This window comes from Hyaena hyaena, unplaced genomic scaffold, assembly GCF_003009895.1.
Source record: "Hyaena hyaena isolate Hyena2069 unplaced genomic scaffold, ASM300989v1 scaffold_265, whole genome shotgun sequence".
Lineage (NCBI taxonomy): Eukaryota > Metazoa > Chordata > Mammalia > Carnivora > Hyaenidae > Hyaena > Hyaena hyaena.
Genome location: NW_024080899.1, coordinates 180239 through 197043, shown reverse-complemented (window position 1 = coordinate 197043; position 16805 = coordinate 180239). Strand labels below are relative to the sequence as shown.

Below are 16805 nucleotides of genomic sequence, written 5' to 3'. Positions count from 1 at the left end.
CATCACGCGCAGGAGACCGCTTTCTCGTGCCCTGTGCCCTGCGCCCGTGTCCCATGCCCCGTGTCCCATGCGGGTAGAGGTACAGGGGATGGAGATCCGTGGAGCATCCCCAGGTCCCCGTGTCCCCAGCCCACCGGCTGCTTAAAACCCGCCCTTCCTGGGGAGGCTCCCCCATGAGAACAAGGCCACAAAGGATGTGCTGTTTGGAATCCCAGCGAAGCCTCCACCACCACCACCACCTATTCATAGGTTTCTTTTGATGTCAAGTGTAGGGCTCTGTAGGATGAGATAGTCAGGTTCTGGAAGCTCCCAGCCACCCCCTCCCATCCATTAAGGAACAGAAGCCCCCCCTTCCTGGTTGAGAACCAGGTATAGAGATGAGAGCATCTGTGACAACAGCTGATGTGGGAAGGAGTCACCGTTTTCATGCTCCACACTCTTCCCACCTACCCGTCTAGGGCGCCAACAGTCGGCCTTTCTAGGCCCCACGAGGCACACTCACCTCCCTGCACCTGCCTGGTCCTTCCCTCCTGGCCTCTCGGCCTCAATGTCCCACGGGCACCCAGCCCTGCACACTCAACCTGGCCAGCCCCGTGCCCACCCTTCCCTGTACCAGCCTCCATGCCTCCCAGACGCCTGCACCTGAGACCCCAGGACTGGATCCTGGCCCCCTGCCCCCGGCACACGGGGTCTCACAGGGGCTCCACCTCCAACCCCAGACCAGCCGCGAGCCCGCCTGTCTGCACCTCAGGGTGTTTGAAGGTGCGCCTCCTTCCCAGAGCACCCAGGGGAGGTGATGCTCAGCCAGGTTTGGAGAAAGAGTGGGCTTGTGTTTTGCCACCTGCTGGTCTTCTAGGCAGAGAGGCTGGGTGATGGGAGACAGGGCCAGAATAAGAGACGAGGTGGAGAAGAGACAGAGCCTTCCCCTTGCTCCACTCCAATCTACACTTCATGGAAATCAAAGGGTAGACATGAGGAATCAACATTTTTGCATTAAAAATGAGGTCATGCAATTATAAAGCTATTGATTATATTTTAAACTTTTTGTTTGCTGTGAATAGTCTCATCATGAGGAAAGTAATCAAGATACAGAATCCAGAAGCCATAAAGGAAAATATTCATAAGTGAGACACAAGCTTGGAAGGTCGCGCACTCAGCAGAGCAGGGAGCCCTGGGGTCGGCGGCTCCCCCACATGCACATGGAGCTCTGGATTCGGATGAGACCACAGAGCTGCCCGGAGGAGCCGCCAGCCCTCCCTGCCCACACAGATAATGGAGCAGAAGCTGCCGAGGGCACACATAAGGACCACGCATTTAAAAAACAGTTTGGGAAACTCACAGGTTGAAGCGCCAGGTCTCCACAAGCAGGGACCAGAAATCTCTGAGAATGGGAGAATCCGATTTCCAGGATGTCCATGTAATAAATCCAGAAAGTGCGGTTCTCAACAAAAATTAGAACCCGTACAAAGAAACAGGAAAGTGTGGCCCATTCACAAGAGAAAGGAATTGGACAGAAACCATCCCTGAGGAAAATCAACTCTGACTGGATGAGAGAGATACATAGAGGAGCTAAAACCATAAAGCTCTTGGGGGAAAACATGGGGGAAACGTTGACATTGGATTTGGTCATGGTTTCTTACCTATGACACCAAAACACAGGCAATAAAAGAAAAAAAGATAAAAGGGACTTCATAAAATTAAAACCTTTTATACATCATAGGACACTATGGCCACGCAATGGGAGAAAGGTTTGCAAATCACACACCTGACGAGGGATTAGCACCCAGAGCGGGTATCAACTCCTACCGCCTCGCAGCACCACCACCGACCAAGACGACAACAGCCCAGTTAATAAAAACACAAGTGACATGAATGCATCTTCTCTAAAGAAACCATACGAATGGCCAAGAAGCACGTGACAAGGTGTTGCACACTCAACCATTAGGGAAATGCCGATCCAAACCCGGAGGGGGTCCCTTTCCCACGCACTGTGCTGGCGATCACCACAGCAGCGAAACTAACACTAACGATAAAACCTTGATCAGCAGGTTCGACCAGGGATGGAGAAGGATGAGAAGACACGTGTGTTGCTGGTGGGAACGTATAATAGTGTCACTGCTGTGACAGAAGTGTCGGCTGCTCCTCCAGAAGTCAAACGTAGAATTGCCCCTTGAGCCAGAATTTCCGCCCCTCAGTATCTACACAAAAGAACTGAAAACACAGACTCAAACAGGAATTTGTGTGGCGATGTTTATACTAACACGACTCGTAATAGCCGAATAGTGGCAACAACAAAGTGTCCGTCAACTGACGAATGGACACAAAATGGGTCCCTCCACGCGATGGAATATTATTCATCTAGAAACGGGAATGAAGGTCTGGCACAGGCAACAACGTGGATAAACTGAGAAGACATTAAGCTTCATGAAGCAAGTCAGACACAAACGGGGCAGGACCCCGCAGCACCGCTCGCAGGAGGCATATGAGCAGGCGAGTCCATGGCGATGGGGGCAGAACGGAGGCTCCCGGGGCTGCGTGAAGGACACCCTGGGGACCTGCTGATTACGGTTATGGAGTTTCTTCGTGGGGTGAAGAGAGCCTTGGAAGAGGTAGTGATGGTTGTACAACATTATGAAGGAAGTTGATGCCACCAAATTGTACACTTAAAAATGGTTACAATGGCAGGTGCCCAGTTATGTATGTTTCAGTACAATCAGAAGAAATTCAGGACCAACTTTTTATGGGAAAAATATCAAAAGACGAGGAAAAAAAATTACAATCGTGCTGTAGCCCAAATGCTGATACTTACAACAGTCCATATATTTCAATAAAAAAGGCAAAGACCTAAGCATGTCACAGGAATACAAAACAAACGGCCAAGAAACCCTTGAAAAGGTTCAATGTCAGTCAAGCTAAAGAAATGCCGATTTGAACAAAGAATGGCTTTAAGAATCAAACGTGGATGGTGTCTGGTGCTTGTAGAAGAATGCAGGATCAGAATCTATTAGTGGGTCTGGGACCTGGGTTATCTTCGTGGAGGAAAATTTAAAAGGCATGTACCTTTTGACCTGGCAGTTCTAACAAGACAAATTTATACAGTACAAACACTTATAGGGATGTTCCTAAGATAAATAAATGTGCACAAAGATGTTCTGATCAGCATGCCCAGCTGAGGGGGGGGAGCCCTGCACGTGGACCCTGAGCGCTCTGCGGGACCCGTGTGGGCCCCCGGGGGCCGGGGTCAGGGCTGGCCAGACGCCGGGGTCCCACGTAAAGGGCTGCCCCGGGGGCACGCACGGAACGCAGGGCTCAGCGGCCTGTGCTTCTGCTTGACGGCACCTCTGACCTGACATCCCTACCAAGCACCCGGAGACTTCCTAAAATCCACGAAATCTGCAACAGACAAATCATTCACTTAAAAGCTGTTTGTCCTGTGCTTCGGCCTGGTGCTTGGGGGGCACCGGGAAGACCGGGCGCCCCCCCCCCGTTCCCTCCAAGACGTGGAAGAGGGGCAGCCCCCAGGACTAACGAAAGCTGTCCCCCAGGCTGGGTCAGGGCAGGCAGAGGCGGGTGCGGCTGTGTGCACGGGGGACACAGGGGAGTCCCGGGGGGACCCAGGACCCTGCACTGTGGCTCTACCGTCCCCACCAGCTGGGGGCGTCCTCACACCAAAATTGGTCTCTGCTTTTTGTTTGTGTGCAGGTCGTGTTCAGTTTCTGGATAAAGTGTTGAAATACAATGTCAGGTGAGAAAGAGCCTGAACTGAGCTGGGCAGTGGTCCACACGGCCCCAGTTGGGGGGGTTTGGGGGGTGGAAGCCGCGTAGACGCTGCTGGGCGGAGGTCTGGTGGAAGCCAGGGGCCAGGCACCCGGAAGGGCTGGCGGACTGTGTCCCCCTCACTGCAGGTACACTCATCGCCCCCCTTTCCCCCGTTCACTCGGAGTTTGCCCAGGCTCCTCCCGCCCCTCCCCCAGACAGGGCCCCCCGATGGGCCCCCTCTGCTTCCTGGGGTGCAGTGGAGGGGCTCTTCCTCAGGGAGCCCCCTGGCCGCTGATCTGGGACTCACTTTGCTCTTCCCCGGTGCCCACGACACGGCTCGGCCCTGCCCCTGGGCCTTCTGCTCCCTGCTGGGGCCGGGGTCCAGCCCGGGGCTGGTCAGTCCAGTCCCCAGGTACACAGATGACTGGTCTGGAAGGGGACAAGCATCCTCCTCCCTCCCCTTCTTTCCCTCCCTCCTTCATTCCTGGGTCCACAGTTGGGGGGTGGTGACAGCTTGAGGCATTCAGTTCCGGGGGGAAGTACTTTGAAAACTGCTCTTCCAGCCTCTCGGGGTTAATAGCGGCATGGACAGGATACAGCCCCGCACCGGCGCGAATTCAGCGGGGCAGCCGAACCCGGCTGAGCCTCGGCTCTGCCTTCCTGGCCACCCAGCTGCAGACTCTGAGAGGTGACCGTCACAGAGCCCCGTGAGGATCCCCACTGTGATGCCCATGGGCCGGCCTGTCCCGGCTGCCAGAAAATTCTACTAGGAGTTCAGCAGATTCCCAGACCCTGCTTCCTGGAGGGACGGCCTGTCCCCGCTCACCTGCCCCATCTAGGGTCTGGATCATTCATCCTGCAAAGAGGAGGCAGAGGCGAGGGGCCCCCATGCATTGTGGGGTGTGGGGCCAGGTCCCGTGTGAAGGTCAGCGTCCCTCCCAAATAGCCAGGATGAGTGAACTCTGCTTGGGGCGGGGGCCCTGTGACCTGACCCCTGGGGACAGGGGACGCCCACACTGGAGGGAGGACAAGTCGCTGAGCCTGGCCGCCGGGTCCCACCTCGGCTCAGGGCTCTGCGTGCTGCCCCTGGGCAAACAGAGCCTGGGGAGTCACAGCTGTGTTGGCTCCCAGAGACGGCTCTGTGTCCTACTTGGCAGAATGAACATCATTATCACCGTACATCTGTCCTGAATATAAATGACTAAAATGTTTACAAAGTAATTGAAGCCAAGTGACGTCCGTGCCTCTCTGTCGCAAGTCGGGGACAAAGCGGCATTAAAGGACAAAGCCACCTGCACCTGACTGTGGGTGTGTCGGGCACGGGGACGCATGTGTTACCCTCACAGGCTCCCAGCTCACGAGAAGGCTGGTGAGGCTGCGCCTGCTTGGACAAGGAGTCGGACCCACCAGGGTGTACATCCGGGCCCCCTACCTGACAGAAGGGGACCTTGGGCAAGTTAGTTAATCAATCTCTTGTTTATCCCCTTGTCTGTTAAATGGGTATAAAGCCAGGGGGTTGCAGAATGATGAGCCCAAAGAATGTATCAGGTTATGTGGCAAACGGGGGTCTGACCCGTTTGAGATGGGAAAGCCTCTGACCTTGAGATGGGAGAGCACCCAGGTCGTCCAGGTGAGCCCAGTCTCCTTCCAAGCAGAGGAGGAAGGCAGAAGAGTCCCCAGAGGATCTGAGGACGCAGTTCTGCTGCCTTTGAAGGTGGAGCAAGGGGCCCCAAGCCACCGAAACCCGGCGGCCAGAAACCACGTCCACCAACCCCCCTGGGACTTAAGCCCTGTAACTGTTGCTGTGGGCAGCGGCTAGGTGTGTGACAACGTGGCACAGAAGCGACGGGCACTTCACACAAATGGCGCCCGCCTGGTGAGGCTGGCCGAGCATAGGTCACCAGGCTCCGCACCCCCGTTTTCCTGCAGACTCCCCTCCCCCCCGCACCTGTGCGCCCCACAGCCCCAGTGCGCGGCCTGGACGTCCGGGAGCTCTCTGTCCGGCACAGGTAAGGGAGGGTGAATGTGGTGCCAGCTGAGGGTCTCACAGGGCTGTGGACACCGGAGCCTGGGGACCAGCACGCGCGTCCTCTCAGCCCGAGCCCGGCGAGGCCCCTGCACTGCTGGCCAGGTGGCGGGTGTAGGCTGAGGCGCCCCCTGCTCAGTGCACATCAGCTCCGCGGGGTCTGCTCTCAGCTGGGCGCGTGGCCGTGGGAGCTGTGCCAAATCTGGTCGCGCTGCCAGATCATTAGGAAATGGTTCTGGTCTTTGTCCGAACCTCCCAGCGATGCTAACAGAGTGAAGAAGGGGACTCTGTTCCTTGTCTGTTGAGTGATGAGTGGCTCAGCGCCTTTGGCAGGGCGGCATCCTGGCTCCAGAAGCCATCCGACACCATTAGCACCGCTTGTTTGCCTTGCGTCCCCAGCACACACACACACACACACACACACACACACACACACACACACTTCTAGAACTAACCGCAGCTGAATGTGGCAGCTATTTTGTAAAATTCGTGTGTTTCATTCGCCTCTTGAAAAATAATTGATATCAGTTGGAATGCTTAATTGTTCCATTTCAGACCAGGAACAGGTATTAATATATTCAAATCCATAATGACTCATAGGTGAACAAAATGTGAAAAACAGAATCCTCCACCAAGAACAATCTCCCCTGGAGCTGGTTCTTATAATAATTAGGGTCAAATCATTTGATGATTCGTGATGGGTGAACAGCCAGGGAAAAATGTCACTTGCTGATGGCTGGAGGTCATCCACTCTGCCCACTAATCGCTAATTAATCTTCCAGAAACACCTTCTGTCCTAATTGTTTTGCCGCAAACAAAACAGTTTGGGTGGGTAGGTCTTAGGAAATTAAAAATTATGCACGTAAATGTCAATTCTACCCTGCAACAGGCAGTTGAGAATTGGGGTCATTTGCATATCTTGAAGATTCAGGTAAAAAAAACCTACTGGTTTAAGAAAATCTCTTCCTCTTTTTATAAGAGGGACCAAGATGAAAACGTGTTTTGTAACTACATGTAATTTATTAATCACATATCTATCCAGGTAGAGTAGTTTGGGCCATGGTAATAAGTTAATGGATGACAAAATATCCTGATAATTAAATCTAAATTTGTCAGATATTTCTGGTTGTGTTTGTCAGACTTAAGGCTCAATTCTCTACCTTTTTAAAGTAGAAAATGAGATTCTTGTTAGGAGACTGAAATGGAGCACTGATCTATGACCCAGGTAATTCACATCCTTGTCGTTAAATTAATTAAACAAGGAGGCCACTAGGCTGACGTGGCTCTGACTCCTCGGAGGTCTACTTAAGCAAACCTAAAGCTAAGCCAGTAAATGTCTCAGGTTGTAACATCAATCAAAACACTAAGGATGACCCGGGCGCCTGGCGGGCTCAGCCCGCTATGTGTCCCAGTTCAGTTCAGGACGTGATCTCGTGGTTTGTGGGTTCAAACCCCACGTCAAGCTCTGTGCTGACAGCTCAGAGCCTGGAGCTGCTTCAGATTCTATGTCTCCCTCTTTCTCTGCTCCTCCCTTGCTCGCTCTCTCTCTCTCTGAAATAAACATTTTTAAAAATGCTAAGGATGACCAATCAGCAGTAGGCAACTCTGTTGGAAGCTGCCGCCAATCCAATGGTTTCCCTTCTTCGCTTCCCCACCTTGTCTGTACCTCCCCCCTCCCCACCCCCGGCTCCCATCCGCCGCTCAGAACTGCTTCTGGTTTGGCACTACCCGACTTGAACCGGCTTCCGCTCAAATAAATTTTTCAAATGTTTAATATCCCTCAGCTAATCCTCCACCTACAGTCCTCACAAGCCTTGAAATGGCAGGTGACTCAGTGGGGAGTTCAGCGCACACCTCTTTCTCCCAGACCTGGCTGTGTGAGATCCACAGGACAGAAGCCACAGCGCAACCGTGCGTGGACTGTTAATGAGCTCCTCCCCGTGCCTGCCAATACTTCGAGGACAAAGAGGAAAGGGAGAGGAGGGAGGGAGGGAGGAGGGAGGGAGGGAGGAAGGAAGGAAGGAAGGAAGGAAGGAAGGAAGGAAGGAAGGAAGGAAGGAAAGGAGAAACAGCAGCCAATTACCTACAAGTATGTAGGTCAAGGACACTGTCTGCATTATTTGTCTTTTATTGATCAAATACAGTCACACTACCATAAACGCACTTCCGCATTTCTCATGGGACCGGGGGTCCTGTGACGCCCCAAGGTGTGCAGTGTTCTGTTGTCCATGAGTCAGGGGGTGGCTTTCTATGAGGGTTTGTTTCTAAACCTTCTCTCAATAAAATATTCTTTGGAAAAATGGACAGAACTCAGTCAAAGGAGGAAACAATAAGGTCAAAAACCCAATGCGTATTGTCCGTGATTGCAGCTAAGGTTTTACAGATTCAGTTAACAATGCACCTAACACTTGTCTTTTCCCAGCGCCGGTTGACCCAGGCTCTCTGGAGAAGGGAGGGTTACCTTTCGTGAAGCAAGCATGTTACTGTGTCGTCCCTCAATCTTAAAGACCACCGCCAGCTTTGGAAGAGTAACATTTTCCAGCCTCTCGGCACTGTGAACAATGCCAAGAAGACTTTTGCGATGTTCTAAAGTTCTAGTTAATGCCTCTGCCTTTGAGTGAGAGCTGTGGGTGGGAGCTGGCTTGTGTTGGCCTATATCATGGGAATAAAAAACATCAATAAACTCAGTAAAACACCCTTAAAAATAAAACAAAGACCCTCTTTCCAGGGGGTCAAGATCCAGTTTCCTGGCTTCTCAGCCAAGTGAGTGTGTCTCGGGTTGGGAGATTGCTGCCATTTCGAGGTTCTCCAGTGTAGCCTGTGCTACTTTAACCCACGTGCTCAGGGAGTGGGGCTTTCCCAGCACCGCAGCTAATAAAAAATATATGACTTCTAATCGGAAAGGATCCTTGCTGAAAATGCTAAATGTTCTTCTCAGACTCTGGGGAAATGAGATTTACACGGGTGTCTTCATACACAGCCAGCTTCCTGCCAAGTACCCCGTCCCCTACAGCAGGAACGCGTCCAGCCCCCACATGCCCGCCTTGCCCTCGAATTCAAGCAGCCCTCAAATAAACAATGGATGGATTTGGTCCAAAGCTCTCAAACGAAGGTAGAAGGAAATATGCTCTGGTTTGTGAGCATCTGCTCTCTCAAGTGGAGTCCACGAAACATTTTGGATGGAAATTCAGTGTTGGCTGACGACAATTCTAGAAGCTTCGAGAGGCGGACAGAAGGCCTCTGAGTTCACAACTTTCCGCAATGTGGGAAGGAGCCCCCACCAGCCCCCGGGGAAAGAAGCGCCTTCAGCAGAAAGTGTCATAAAAACTTACTTCTTAAATTCTAAAGTAACGAACACAATTCTTTAAAAATAAATTCCCAGCATAGCCAGGAAAAACCCGCTTCCCTTCACGGTCCTCAGAACATGCAGTTCAGACACTCGGGAAAGTGGGTGCGAATGGCCCGCTGTCAGTTACCTCCTGGGGCCTCCAGCTTGCGCTTGTGGGGCGGGTCCTCAATGATCCTGTTGAGGTCCCCGCGGTTTTTCAGGTCCGTGGGCTTCTCCCACACGGACAGCTGCATCGTCGGGTTGAAGAAGAAAACCCGGTCATCCCCCGTCCACACCACACACCTGTTTGAATGGAAAACCCACTTCAGTTACCCTCAGAGACACTGAGTTAAATCATTGGCCTGAGCCCTCACCTCATTAACCCTTGGCACCTGAAATCCACACATTCGCAAAGGTTACTTAGGCAACGTATAAATGATAATGACCATGTCAGGCTTTTTCGGGTACTTCACAGAGCTTTTCGTATTTCTCCATTCGATTAACGGGTCGATATTATCCTGACTATCCTTTAACCAGTATGGACACTGGAGGTGAGCAAAGCAAGCAACCTGACAAGGCCCTTGGAGGTCCAGGCTCTTCCTGGCGAGTCAACGGTCCCGGCGTCACATAGCTCCAATGCGACCCCATGCTCTGGGGCCCCACCCGCCGCCGGCCCAGGGACGGCGTACTTTGCAGGGGGCTTCCCGTCCACATTCCTGATTAAGTAACGTATATGCGGGCGGATTCGTGGGCCATTGTAGCCTACAGCAGTCCACACGCTCCAGCATCAGGAATATTAAAAGGGCTGCTTTGATTAGCAACTTTGGCCCTCATTTCCCAGCTTTTTCTAAAAGAGCAAAGAATGAAGTTTTGTGTTTTCATATGTAGGAATCTAAAACCTCCAGAAGGAACAATATGCAATTTTAGGACCCCAGATCCGTGGAAGGCTATCAGGCAGGAGAAAAGATTATAAAGGAAAAGAAGGGGAGAAAACAAAAGAATTAATTTCATCGGTCCCTAAGGGGCATGTGTGTGTCTGTAAGGGTCTGCACACAGGGGCTTAGATCTCCTGCACAGTGTCCGGAAGAACAGGGCCGCTCAAGTCCACCAGCCCAGCCTCTGGCTCTGTCCAAAGACTGGCCCCAGGACGGGGCAGAGCAGCATCCCGTTTCTGGCCTGGGCTCCCAGAAGCTTCCTCTAGGTCAAGGCTTCTCCCCTCCCTGGGTCTCGGTTTCCCACGGGGGCCCCCGGAGGCCGGCAGCCCCAGGCTTCTCGGACTCCCGATGCCGGGACTGAGCTGGAAGAGCCCGCAGGTGCCCAAGGGGAGATATTGGTTCTCCCCTGAGGTGGGGCCTCTGCCCTCGGGAACCGCCCGCCCGCTCGGCCTTCATCCCTGATAACAGCCCATCCCCGCCCAGCCGGAGGCGCGGGCTTGTCAGCCAGCAGCACGGAGGCAGCAGCCACCCCACTCCGCTCCGCGCAGAGGCGACCCCTCCGGCCCTGTGCAGGGGGCTCGGGCTGAAGCCATGTTCTGGGAGCTCCGAACGGACCAGGCTCCTTCGCTGAGGTGACGCAGAGCCAGTCCGTGGACTGACTACCCCAGCCGGCCAGGCTCAAGGGCGTGGCAGGATGGTGGCCCCTAGAACATCAACATCTTAATCCTTCGAGCCTTTGACCTAACATAGCAAGGAGGACTTTGCGGATGTGGTTCAGTTGATCTCCTGAGATGAGAGGTGATCCTGGGCCGACCGGCCGCAGAGGAGGGACGCTACGGAATCCGAGGGATGGGAGAGGGGACCCCGCGCCACGGCTCTCCGGGGAGAGGGAGGGCCAAGAAAGGCAAGAGGCTCCAGAAGCTGGAAAAGGCAGGGGACAGAATCTCCCCCGCCGCCTCCGGAGGGCACACGGCCCGGCCACACCTGCACGTTCGTCCCTGAGACCCGCGTGGGACGTCTGACTCCTGAATCCTGAGGTGCAAGTTTGAGGAGTTGAAGCGTCTGGGTCTGCGGCAGCCTGGTCAGCGGGGCTCGCCTGTGGTCCCTCTCCATCCAGGGCGCCAGCAGCAGGACCCGCCTCCCGCCGGCAGTGACCCAGACCCCAGGCACAGGGCGCACAGGGCCCCCGTTGGGCCAGGCTTCCAGGTGGACGAAGACAGACACCTGCCATCTGCATCTTCAGCTGCAGACCGACCTTAACCTTCAGGTGGCCTTGGAGCTCCCCTCACCTGGCGGCCTCCGTTCCATCCCCTGCGTGCGACGGGGTTGGAACGGAGATTTGCATGATCCCCACACCACCCAGCTATGGGGACGTGAAAACAAGATGCTTGTTAGGGCTCTGCTGCCCGAGCTGGGGCTGGAGGTGGAGAGGGAGGGCTTCCAACCAGGAAAGTGCTGTTCCCACCCCTCCCCTGCCCCAGGGCGCCCAGGCGGGAGGAGGGGAGGTGGGGGGGGACATGCCTAACCCCTGCAGGCCAGGAGGGGGCACATACCTCTACGGTGCACAACCCTGTGGCAGCATAAAGCTTTAACTGAGTGTGAAGCTGGAGGTGATTATGCTGTGAGTGGTGCACAGCTCAGCTGCGGCGGAGCTCTGGAACAGCAGGGCCACAGGCTGTCGGAGCGGCCAGACCCCTTCCCTCCGGCACGCAGCCCCGGGGACACAAGGCTCCCGGCCCATCTGGGGGCCGCGCTCCTCACCATACACGGCCCGTGTCTGGGCTCCCCCCCGGCCTGTGACCCCTGGGGACCATAGGGGACGTGGGCTTCCCTTCGTGAAGGAGGTTCCGTGTGCAGCTTTGCCTGGGAAAGTCTGTGCGTCAAGCCGTGTCGGAGGCCAGCAGGCCAGCTCCGTGCAGGGGTGACTGCAGGTACCCGGCCTCTTCTTGCGCGCCGCCCTGCGTGCCCATGGCCCGGGGTGCACACAGTCCACACGCGGGACCCCCTCGGCTGGGCTGTGGCTGCGGGGCCGACGCTCCAGGCCTCGGCGCCGTGCATGCTGTTCCACTGCACGGGCCTGAGTGGAATGTTCTAGACCACCCCAGGCTCCCTGCATCCGTCTGCTCACTTTGTATAAAAGAGCTGCTGCTGCGTGGAGCCACAGCATCTCCCCGGGGCCCTGACCTCACCTGACAGAGATTAACCCCTGCCTGCTCAGCTGTAGCTGACAGACCTCCCGGGTCCCTCAGCCCCCTGCGAGGGCGTCCCCTCCCCACCAGCCCACCCCCAGCGCCGACTGACCTGTTCCCTGCCCTAGAGCCACGGAGGGCCGCGGAGGGAGAGAGCGCTCGGCGGGGAGCCCAGCCTGGACCCCTGCCCTCCGGGGAGGCTGTGGTTTCACGCCTCAGCCTCCTCGTTTTACAAAGAAGGTTGGTGGGCAGGGAATCTAGTCCCAGATGGTTGTGTAAGTTCCTTCCGGCTTCGATTCCAATTTCCATTCTTTTCTCTTCATTCTCCCCGGTCATGGTCAAGGTCGTGTCCCTCCCCTCAGACCGATGTTCTGGGCAGGTGAGCCCACGCCCAGCCCCTGAGCCCCGCAGCCGTGGGCTCTCCGCTGCACGTGTGAGAGGGCTGTGCTCGCCAGTCAGGACCTCACCGGCCAGCCTGCGGCCCCGGCTCCGGCTGGGGTGAGGGGGCGGGGGCGGCCCGTGCTCCAGGCCGCCGGCTCGGCCTCCGCTGCCCTGCCCTCGTTCACTCTCCCCCTGCCCTCGTTCCCTCTCTGCCTGGCAGTCGCTCCTTGGTAACACGCGGGCATCCTGCCCCCTCCTGCTGCTCGTTCTGGGACACCTGATCCGGACAAACCCCAAAGGGGAGGAAGGACCAAGTGTTCCAGGAGACGTTCCAGCAGGTGGAGCGGCAGGGGTGCGTGTGCCGGGGCACCGCTGCCCCCTTTGCCCGAGGAGACCCGCACGCCAGGTTTTCAGGACCCAGATCTGACCAAGCACAGCCTTGCCGTCGCTACAATGGCGTGGCAACGGCGTGACGCCTTGATTGAGAAACGGGCGGTTCACGAGGGCCTGCGGCTGTGACACGGTCCTGGGGCACATCAGTTCGCCCCACAGGTGGCTGGGCCACTTCGTGTGAGAACTACTGAGGAGCTGGTAGCCTGGGAAAGGCAGGTGCCCAGGGGCTTGGAGCAGAGACAGCCCCCCGAGTCCATCCCGGGGACCAGCCTCAGGTCACCCCCAGGCCCTGCCACCTGGCGCTGGAGGCTGTCCCACCCATGGAGCAGCTGGCCTCGTGGGCGGCCTGCTGCAGGTCACCGGTTTCCCAACGACCGGGGCTGGGTGCTGAGCATGTTCAGGTCAACAGCGGGGAGGGGACTTGAGGACAAGAAGCCGCTGAAGACAGGTGAGTGGAGGCGTCCAGGGCTCCCGGCTTGGGCAAGCCCACCCCTGTCACGTGGTGCTCTGGGGTATAAGAGACGTGGGGTTTCAGCTCCGGGCCCTGGGCGGCCGCCGTCCTGATACAAGGCTGAAGCGAGGCCCGGCCTGTGGGCCGGGCAGGGGGCGGGGCAGGGAGTTAGGGCAGTAAGTCCGGACAGGTGGCTTATGTCAGGTCAGGTGGGTGTGGACGGGGAGGCTCGGGCAGCTGGGTCCCAGGAGGGGTCTGGGCCACTGTGCGCACAGAATTAGGGACTCTGCAGAAGCCTAGCCCAGACAGGCTGAATGACCCTGGGTACCCGAGAGCAAGGTGGGGGCTGCCCAGCTTGGACCAGCTCCAGCAGGGCCTGTGGGACCGCCCCCCCATCCCTCCTAGTGTCTGGGTTCCCGAAGAAATCCAAACGGCACAGTCGGGGAGACCTGCTTCTTCAGGAGCCGCTGCTGAGGGCTGACAAGCTGACGTCCGGGGTCCCGTCTGCAGCTGCCTCTCCTTTCTCCCGTGAAGCCCGTGTGCGGAGACACCAGAAAACATGTGCTCCAAAGAGTCGCCCGAGGGCAGGGCCCCCGCTGCTGTCCGTCGGGTGGACACGGCTCATTTTGTCCCTGGGGGCCTGCTGCCGGCCCCAGGCACCGTCACTGCAGGGAAGAGACTTTGCATCTGAGGACTTATTTGGCACCACTGTCTCCAGCTCCTGGACCCGTCCTCTGTTTCGGGGACACTCTGACTCCGTAAGCTCCCGGTGCTGGGCCCAGAGACACCCAGCCGGCACCGAACCCGGGAAGAGCCAGCACCCTAAGCCACCTGTAGGAGGCAGTCACCGCTCCCTGACTTCCATCACTCAGCTCCCAGAGCAGGTGGACTGGGACTAATTAGGCACTTAACAGGGGATTATTACCAGGGAGAGAGCCGAGTGACAACAATTAACACGGCACACATCTCCACCCAGGCTGTGAAGAACCCAGTTCCTACGCCGTAGGGACGCGCGTGGACTTGAACCAAGGAGCTGGTTGCTGCGCAAATAACCGTGAGCCCCCAAGAGACATCTGCCCGTCCACTTGTTCCGGTTGGTTTCAACGAGACGGAGCCAGCTGTGACATGCAAAATTAATTTTATGTATCATTTTACACACATTTTAAGTAATATGTATACGCTTCCTTCTTTAATCACACTGCATAATTTCTGGATAGTTGCCATCTTCCCTCTTCTCTTTGACTGCCCCTGTATCCCGGAGGATGTAATTAGCACATCAGAGTTATTTAAGTCTGGTACAGAACACCCACACTTAGCAGCCCTAACAGAGGGAGATCTGGATCCCATCGAGGGAAATCTGGGCTTGCAGCTATGGTGCGCTGCTGAAGGGCTCCCCCGGCCACCTTGGACAGCAACCCCTCGGCAGCGGGGGTGGGGGGGGTTGGGGGGGTCGTTTCTGGTTCTCTCTCTAAGCATGCCCGCCCTCCTCCCCACACATGTGCAAAGACATACACTTTGGGTGGCTCCCTGTCTCTGGGACGTGCCCATCCCCGGAGGGCTGCCCTGAGGGGACAGAGCCTGATGTCCCCTGCATCTCACCCCAGGGCCGAGGACTCTGGATGGAAAGGCAGCATGTGGGTGCTCTTTGCTCTTCCCTCCCTGTCCTCACCACCCTGCTTTGCATCCAGGAAGGGCTGGCCTGGCAGCGCCCAGTAGCTCCGGCTGGTGCCCGGGCAGTTTGGGTGGAGGCACAGTTTCAGGGAGGAGCAAGTAAAAACTCCCCTCCTGTGACTCTGGGACAGCCCTGAAGGAGGGGCAGGTGGCTAGGGGACCAACCATGTACCAGAGGGTTGGAGCTGTCAACCCCACCCACCCCTCCTCAGGGACCTGGAGACGGGCTGGGGGGTTGACTCCCTCACCGATGGCCAATGATTGAGTCAATCATGCCTACATCCTGAAGCCTCCATAAACCCCAAGAGGAGGAAGGTGGGAGATCTTCCAGACATGGTGAGCACGTGGAGCCTGGGGGAGGGTGGCCCCCAGCACTGGGGGAGAGTGGCCCCTGGGAAAGGGCATGGAAGCTCCTCACCCTCTCCCCACACCTCACCCCATGCTTTTCTTCTACCTGACTGTTCCCAAGTTGTATCCTTTTATAATAAACCAGTAATCTAATAAGTAAAACATTTCCCAAGCTCCATGAGCCACTCTAGCAAATTAATCGAGACAGACGAGGGGGTCTTGGGACCTCTGATCCACGGCCAGTCGGACAGAAGCACAGGGGACAGCCCGGACTTGGGACTGGGGTCTCAAGTTGGGGAGGGGCAGTCTCGGGGGACGGAGCCCTTGACCTGCGGGGTCTGAGCGACTGCAGGTAGACAGCGTCACATTGAGCTAACCTGCAGGACACACAGCTGGTGTCACCGAATGCTTGGTGTGGGACAGCCCACGAGAGCTGGTGTCAGAAGTGAGGTCGTGCTCCGGAGCCTCGTGACCCCGGCAGACCCGGGCGTGTGTTTCTGGCTGCACCTCCTCAGCCAGCCCTTCACCCCACGGCGCTGATTCAGTGAGGAGTGCACAGGTGAGCAGGTGGACACGAAACGCGGGGTGTCTTTGCCGACGAGGGTGGGTGCACGGAACCGGAGCGCGCTGGTCTGGGCTCCGACGACGATCACCTCCACGTGCCTGCAGAGCTCCCGGGAGCATCCACCTGTCCGTCTTTGGTTATCGCACGCCACCCCTTTCCCCGTTTGCAGATGAGCAGCACAGAAGCGCCAGGCAGTCGGCGGCGGAGCTGGGCTCCTGCTGTCTGTCCGCCTCTCGGAGAGGAGATGCAGAACCCCAGGAGGCTTCCCCTCAACTTCTGAACAAGGCTGAGGAGCCCCAGATCGTCTTCACACAACAGAGGCCCCAGGAATCTCCGCCCTGACCGCGGCTGAGGCTTGAAGAGCCTGCCTGCATGGACGTTCAGGGTGCCGCCTCCCTCACTGCTGCGGCACAGGACGCTGCGTCCGGCAACCACAGGGCCTGCTCAGCACTGTAAGTCCGGCCACTCAGCCCCCTGTCCAGCCAGAGGTGCACAGAACCACCAAACTGCCCGATGCCGGCGAGGGGCCACAGCAGCTCCTCACCCCCACCCCTGCCTCGGCATTAAGGCAAGGCCACCTGAAGACGAATAAAACTAAGCCAAGAGCAGAGCTGAGACGGCCCATCCCACGCTCCACGCCGGGAGCTGCTACCCAAGAGGCTCGTAAATGCGGCTCTAAATGGCAGCCTCCTCACACACTCCCTCCGTCCGCCTTAACTAACCCGCTTTGACATTTCACTGAACATTAGAATCCCCTCC

The 16805-nt window shown here is 56.8% G+C and overlaps 1 protein-coding gene across 1 annotated transcript in view; it reads right to left on the bottom strand.

Moving 5' to 3' along the window:
• Window positions 1-16805, bottom strand: part of TCERG1L (transcription elongation regulator 1 like) — a 179224-nt gene that overhangs the window by 37478 nt on the left and 124941 nt on the right. Inside the window, exon 10 of the mRNA XM_039245738.1 lies at window positions 9262-9416. Within this exon, the coding sequence (XP_039101669.1) occupies window positions 9262-9416 (155 nt within the window). The remainder of the gene's footprint in view (window positions 1-9261; window positions 9417-16805) is intronic.